Source organism: Salmo salar, chromosome 03, assembly GCF_965601325.2.
Source record: "Salmo salar chromosome 03, fSalSal1, whole genome shotgun sequence".
In the NCBI taxonomy this organism is placed as follows: domain Eukaryota; kingdom Metazoa; phylum Chordata; class Actinopteri; order Salmoniformes; family Salmonidae; genus Salmo; species Salmo salar.
The window spans coordinates 28,729,940-28,737,913 of NC_138293.1; the positions used below are offsets into that span (position 1 = coordinate 28,729,940).

Sequence of the window (7,974 nt, forward strand, 5' to 3'; positions counted from 1 at the left end):
GCCTTGAAGAACACCTTAAAGGGATTTCAAGTAGAGCATATCAAAATCACCTCTATACAGAATCAACCCATATTGTTGAATGAATTAATGACATTTGGGCACTTTCACTTTAGGGAAATATTAAATTGGAAAATCTATGTATATTTGCCTCTTCATCAGAATATGTGTATATTGTGCATGATCATCCTCATAAAAGTTATACCTTAGTGTGTCCAAATCTGTATTGAGTGTGATCAATATCCAAAGACCCAAGTAATTTCTCAGCTCCTTTCTTGCTGTCAATAAACTGTCCTTCAGGGATGGCAGCAGGATTCAGGATACGGTATCTATTTGAAGTATTACATAGTCTTGAATATAATACATATTACAAAAGAGGACCTGTTTCCCAATTCAGTTGAACCTATGTATTGTATACCTCTGCTTGAAGTCTCCATAAAGGACCCTATTGGGAAAGCCTTTTCTGCAGATCCTGATGCCTTCCAGCACACCGTTACAGCGCAGCTGGTGCATGACCAGAGGATTCTCCATGGCCCCAGGAGTCTTGGTCTCATTGGGGATGATGCAGCGCACAAAGTGAGGGTGAGTGGACCTCAAGTTGGTCATCAGCTTGTTCAGGTTTTCCTGTAGAAGCAATAAAACCATGCATGTAACTGTAAATCTGAATAAATAGACACCACAGTTTGATTTGTTTTTCATACTCACCCTGTGCAAGGCAGACACAGTCTGAAAGGATGATCCCTTCTTCTTCTTTCCACTAGCCTTGCTATCATCAGCTGAGAAGTACAATGGATATAAAATAACGTCTTAAAAATGTACTTTATCTTATTAGGTTTATTTGACTGGGACAATGCCTATTGAAAAGGACTGATCTAGGTGCTTTCAGAACTGGTTTATATAAAAATTCATAATTTGCATACCAGCATCTGTTCCAGCATAATTCTGGAAGAGCACGGTCAATAATTTGAGGTTAGACTTTTGGAACAGTCCGACCACAGTCTCATTCAGTGGATCCTTGTTCTTCACCAGCCAGTTGAAAATATTGTAGTCCACAGTACCAGCATAGTGAATCAGGGAGAAATGAGCCTCTGGTTTCCCTTTCATAAGCCTGGGCTTCTGGAAGTTATTGGATTTTCCAAGATGGTTGTCGTAAAGCTTGGATTTAAAGGTAGCATCGCTGGCCTTGGGGAACATGCACTCCTCTTCAAGGATGGACATGATACCCATTGGCTGAGGGGAAGACAAATATGAGCAGTGTTACTGATGACCTGATAACATTTAGATGTGTGTAGGTGCACTTGTCTTATTGAAAAACATAACTATTCCTTACCTTTTCAATAAGGTCAATGCAAGCCTGCAAGTCCATGCCAAAGTCAATGAACTCCCATTCAATTCCCTCTTTCTTGTACTCCTCTTGCTCCAGCACAAACATGTGGTGGTTGAAAAACTGTTGCAGCTTTTCATTGGTGAAGTTGATGCAGAGCTGTTCAAAGGTGTTGTACTGCAGCAGAAAGGTGAACTTAGTTTTACAACTTGGAAGTATCACTAATAGATTGAGGTAAAAAAAAAGGGGGATTTAAGTATCATATTGAATATCACTTCAGCTCACATCAAAGATCTCAAACCCAGCGATGTCCAATACACCAATGAAGTACTGGCGAGGCTGCTTGGTGTCCAAGGATTGGTTGATTCTCACCACCATCCAGAGGAACATCTTTTCATACACTGACTTTGACAGTGCACCAATGGAATAGTTCACCTTTAATGAAATAGAAAAAAAACATTCTTGTTATGGTTATGAACCTTTCCTGATTAACATTGAGCTTTGAGTTCTTTGTTTTTTGCAGATCTTTGTTATAAGTTATTTCTGGCTCACCTGTTGGACAGTTTGCCCCTTGGTGACCCACTCATTCCCTACTTTGACCCTTGGGTGACAGAGACCCTTGATGAGGTCAGCAGAGTTCAGGCCCATCAGATATGACACTTTGTCAGCATCTTAGGATAAATAAAATGAAATGATACATTAGAATATTTGTTAACGTACTGTCTTTAAGATGTATCATCAACATCGAGGTTTGTTTGCTTAATGAAGTCCCCCTCACCCTCAGTGCCATCAGCCTCTGCCTGCTCCTCGCGCTGTTTCAGCTTGAACTTCATATTGCCATAGTGCATGATAGCACCAGTCAGCTTGTAAATGCCATTCTTCTCCTCCTGAGTGAAGCCCAGGACATCAAAAGCTTCCTAAATTAGAAAAAGAGAGAGATAGTATGCTACCAGTGCACCAATAAATACATGAAGGTAATATAGTTAAAACAGATTTGGCACCAGATGAACCAACCATCGATATTTACTCACATCAGTGGCACACAACTCATCACCATCGTTGATGGAGGCTACAGTTGTCTCTCCTTGGGAGATGAATTGGTAGTCATAGGGGTTGTTGGTGATGAGCATCATCTCTGAAAAGCAAACAGAAATGTCAGATTCGGTAAAATCCAGTGAGGTCCGAGCAAGGATATGTTTTAGTTAGTACATGGATGACAGTATTCTTTATTTACCAAGCAACTCTGGTTTCCTTTGGGACAGAATCTGGTAGAAAATGTGATAGTCTCTCTCAGCCTTGAGCTGGAAAGTCACACGGGACTTCTCTAACAGATCTGTAAAAATGCAAGGCGGAAAAGTTTATTGAAGGAAGCAGTTTAACATTATTGTATATATGAGAATAGTTGATAGTTGATTTGAATATTCCTTACAGGTCTCAATGTCTGCGGAGGCTAGCTTTCCACTAGCAGCAAAATGAATTCGGATGAATTTGCCCTGAATAAAAGTTAGAGAGCCAATCATTCATTTTGGCATACAATTAACATACATAGTGAATATATTATGTGCCTTGTATCATATGTTGTATGTTTTCAATGGTAGTGTGATCACAATGGTCTGTGGACAGAAACTTACGAATCTTGAGGAATTGTCATTTCTAATGGTCTTGGCATTACCAAATGCCTCCAGAGCTGGGTTAGCCTGGATGATTTGATCCTCCAAAGTCCCCTGGAAGTATTCATAGCAGTGCTTTGATTACAGTAATGAAGGGTAAAGTGCCATTAGAGAACATGTTATCTGTTTATTCAACAAGTTAACCTTTTTCTCAGAGGCTGTGTCCTTCTTTCCTCCTACAGCTGCAATACTGGCGTAGTATTGAATGACTCTCTTGGTGTTGACAGTCTTCCCAGCACCAGATTCTCCGCTGAGGATATAAATACAGTATATAACAGTAAAATAGGCTCAAAACAAATGGAAAGTATCTCAAAATGAAAAATTCACACTCAAATGGCCAGGCTTTAGAACTGAACATAGATGCATCATGAAATAAATTAAACTAATAACTTGGTTCAAGGCTGCCTTCTGACTGATTAAAAAAGATTCCAGAGCAATCAGAATGCTGTACATTTTACATTTATATTTTAGTCATTCAGCAGACACTCTTATCCAGAGTGATTTACAGCAGTGAGTGCATACATTTTCATACTTTTTTCATTCTAGTCCCCTGTGGAAATCGAAGCCACAACCCAGGTGTTGCAAGCGCCATACTCTACCAGCTGAGCCATACTCTACCAGCTGAGCCATGCTCTACCATCTGAGCCATGCCCTACCAGCTGAGCCATGCTCTACCATCTGAGCCATGCCCTACCAGCTAAGCCATGCTCTACCCTAAAGTGCAACAATTCAGCTCACTATTCCCTCATCCCCTAAAAACCAGCCATACAAGAAAAAAATCTTGTATATTCTTCATTAGTCTACTTTTGATACAATCCCACAAATGTTGCATGTCAACATTCAAGTTTTCAAGATATAATATCACTTTTCTCCTGACGCCCAACATCAAACAAGAGCAAGAAGTCCAATGCAAACACAATGTTAGCTCTATGTGCTTTTATTTTAGCATGGATGCTCAATCTCATTGATCTCAGCCAAGTCCTTTTCAATTGGTGAGCTGTGTAAGACCGTACCAGCTTTTGTGAAAAGCCATGGCCCGTCATATCACCATTAGTATTGCCTCTATCCACCAATGCTGGCATGAACTGACTGTTCAACTTTAATTTGCCCTCAGCCCCAAACCAGGCTTCAATGCGTTTTTATGTTCCTTCTTCTTATCAGGAATCACAGGATGCCTGTCACTAAATTCAAAGTGCATGTTTTATCCACTGTTAATCAGATGTATCAACACAACAGTCCAAATTGAGGTAGTTAAAATAACACAAATATTTACATGTCATTTGTCAATGCAATACTTTCCAATTAATCCATCCATTTATCACAGTATACAGCCACATTAAGCTTCTATACAGTAGCAACACTTTGATGTCACTGTCAGACAATGTAAGACCTAAAAATAGACAAATTCAGCTTGATGAAAAGGAGAGAAAACTCACGTGATAAGAATGGATTGGTTCTCCCTGTCTGAAATAGATATAAGGACAAGGTCACATATTTTTTTTAAAGAATACACTATTATTAGTACCGTAATGTTTGAATATCTTTAGGGTGAAAGTTGAATAAGATATTCTAAGTCATCTTAGTGAGTTTACCTGTCAGCATGTACTGATAGGCGTTATCGGAGATGGAGAAGATGTGAGGAGGAGCTTCACTCCTCTTCTTGCCTCTGTAGGCTGAGACCACCTCCTGGTTATATACTGGCAGCCACTTGTAGGGGTTGACAGTGACACAGAACAGCCCGGAGTAGGTCTGTAGAAACAGGAAGGAGTCAAAATAGAAAAACTGAAAGTACATATTTAATAGAGTATGATAAAATACAGAGTATGATATTAGGCCTACGTTTATTATTCTGAATACTTGGCCTAACCAGATTGTTGTGCAGTTGAATCTAAGATTGGTTGGGTATACAGTGCATTCGGAAAGTATTCAGACCCGTTGACTTTTTCCACATTTTGTTACATTACAGCCTTATTCTAAAATGTATTGAATAATTTCCCCCCCCCCTCACCAATCTACACACAATACCCCATAATGAAAAAGCAAAAACAGGTTTTTCGAAATGTAAAAAATAATAATAATAATAATACGGAAATATAGCATTACATAGGAATTCATACCCTTTACTCAGTACTTTGTTGAAACACCTTTTGCTTACAGCCTCGAGTCTTCTTTGGTATGACGCTACAAGCTTGGCACACCTGTATTTGGGGAGTTTCTCCCATTCTTCTCTGCAGATCCTCTCAAGCTCTGTCAGGTTGGATGGGGAGCGTCGCTGTACAGCTATTTTCATGTCTCTCCAGAGATGTTAGATCGGGTTCATGTCCGGGCTCTGGCTGGGCCACTCAAGGACATTCAGAGACTTGTTCCCGAAGCCCCTCCTGCGTTGTCTTGGCTGTGTGCTTAGGGTCATTGTCCTGTTTTAAGGTGAACCTTCACCCCGGTCTGAGGCCCTGAGCACTCTGGAGCAGGTTCCTCAAGCATCTCTCGGTACTTTGCTCTGTTCATCTTTCCCTCGATCCTGACTAGTCTCCCACATCCCCACAGCATGATGCTGCCACCAACATGCTTCACCGTAGGGATGGTGCCAGGTTTCCTTCAGACGTGACGCTTGGTATTCAGGCCAAAGAGTTCAATCTTGGTTTCATCAAACCAGAGAATCGTGTTTTTCATTGTCTCAGAGTCTTTAGGTGCCTTTTGGCAAACTCCAAGTGGGCTGTCATGTGCGTTTTACTGAGGAGTGGCTTCCATCTGGGCACCCTACCATTAAGGCCTGATTGGTGGAGTACTGCAGAGATGGTTGTCCTTCTGGAAGGTTCTCCCATCTCCCCAGAGGAACTTTGGATCTCTGTCAGAGTTACCATCGGGTTCTTGGTCACCTCCCTGACCAAGGCCCTTCTCCCCCGATTGCTCATTTTGGCAGGGTGGCCAGCTTTAGGAAGAGTCATGGTGGTTCCATCAATGCTGCAGAAATGTTTGATACCCTTCCCCAGATCTGTGCCTCGACACAATCCTGTCTCGGAGCTCTACGGACAATTCCTTTGACCTCATGGCTTGGTTTTTGCTCTGACATGCACTGTCAACTGTGGGACCTGATATAGACTTTTTATTTATTTAACATTTATTTAACTTATTTAACCTATATAGACAGGTGTGTGCCTTTTCAAATCAAGTCCAATCAATTGAATTTACCACAGGTGGACTCCAATCAAGTTGTAGAAACACCTCAAGGATGATCAATGGAAACAGGATGCACCTGAACACAATTTCGAGTCTCATAGCAAAGGGTCTGAATACTTGTGTAAATAATGTTTTTTTTATGGGGTATTGTGTGTAGATTGATGACAATTTTGTAACAATGTAATCCATTTTAGAATAAGGCTGTAACATAACAAAATGTGGAAAAAGGGAAGGGGTCTGAGTACTTTCCGAATACTCTGTATGAGTCTTAAGAATACCAAAAACGTGGCAAATATCAAAAACATGGTTTAAAAACAAAATGCTTGTTGGGTGTTTGGCTGGTAGACTATTCAATTGGATTTTGATTTATTAGAGATAGTAACTCTTCAGGTCAGAATATCTACTTTGTTTTATTCCACAGTGTTAAGAAATTAAGAATAAATCCAGCATGTGTGAACTCACGTAGATCATCCATGCTGCATAACGCTCTTTGAGGTTGAACAGCACAGCTGGCTCATGAAGGAAGGTAAACATCGCCATGTCTTCAATTTTATCAAACTTTGGCGGGTTCTGAGGGTGGACATCACAGTCCTTCACAGTCACAGTCTGTAAAAAGAAATGATCAGTGTCACAAAAGCAAGTACTGTTGAACTATTTGTCAGTCATTTTAAAACAGTTGTTCACCAACAGTACATCAAAAAAGAGTATTAGACAGTTAGATTTCACAATTATAATTTCTTACAGTAATGTAACACACAAGTGTTTAGATCCAGTAGTTTCTGGCATAAATGTTGTCATATTACATATAAAGTCATATTTTGTTAAAATATAATCCTGGTTGAGCATCTCTCACAGCTTACTAACCTTCCCATTCGCAGTGTCAGCGGTGACTTTGTCACCATCTCTGCTGGTGATGGAAGCCTTCACAAATTCCACTTCGGTGTCAGGCACAAAGCATTCCTTCTTCATGTCGAAGGGACGGGTCTGGGCCTCCAGACGCTCCCTGTCTGACTTCCTCAAGTAAGGGGCTGCAGGCCCGAACTCCGCCATATGAGCGTCTCCCATGATTTACTGTGTCTAGAGAAAGAAGAGGAAATCAACTCCATTATTTATTTATTTTTATTTAAAGAAATTAAAGAGCTATTTGTTGCGGGTTTCCATTTATTCCATATTATATCAGTCATCACTGAAATAACAGAATAGAATTTAATAAAATGTTTTAGATTTTTTTTTATTCCTTTTGTTAATTTTGAATGACTTTATTTCATTTCTGATTTCCACGTATTCAATTGATTCTAAGGCATTATTTCTGAAACAGTATGACTTGATTTAAAATAAAACATTTTAACAAAGGTTAATGCAGAATCAATAACACCCTGATATGATGTTAAAATGCCCTTACCACACCAACCCCTTTATAGAAGACTGATGCAGGTAATGATCCTGTGGAAACAAAAACACACATTTTAAACCATATTCACCCTTTCTAGCACTCACCTTCTTCACACAAAAAGGAAGATTATAGCTCCAGCATCACGTCTTACCTTGCAGTAGTATGGTGGCCTATTGTGGTCCTGACCATGTGTCCTCTTTATAAATGAAACCTCTCTGCCAAATATGGATATGCATCTCAGGGGCCAGGAATGTTATTGTGTCTGTGTTTGGTTGGGGTACAAGAGTGGTGGGGGTTAATGAGTGTCGGAAAGCCATGTACTGTAGAAATCACCGGGTAGAGGTAGTCTTATCAGTGAGGGTGTCCCTGAAGGCTCCATATTAGGTGCTTCGTGGAGTGTTGTAGTTAATCAT

The 7,974-nt window shown here is 40.2% G+C and overlaps 1 protein-coding gene across 1 annotated transcript; it reads right to left on the reverse strand.

The window, feature by feature from the left end:
• Positions 1-3,915: 3,915 nt before the first annotated feature.
• Positions 3,916-7,736, reverse strand: myh7 (myosin, heavy chain 7, cardiac muscle, beta). Its single transcript, NM_001141238.1, is given in 7 exon segments — positions 3,916-4,172; positions 4,428-4,455; positions 4,584-4,740; positions 6,631-6,774; positions 7,033-7,245; positions 7,571-7,611; positions 7,713-7,736. Coding segments are annotated over 5 exon segments (612 nt in total). The 5' UTR covers positions 7,234-7,245; positions 7,571-7,611; positions 7,713-7,736; the 3' UTR covers positions 3,916-4,090.
• Between the last annotated feature and the right edge of the window lie 238 nt (positions 7,737-7,974).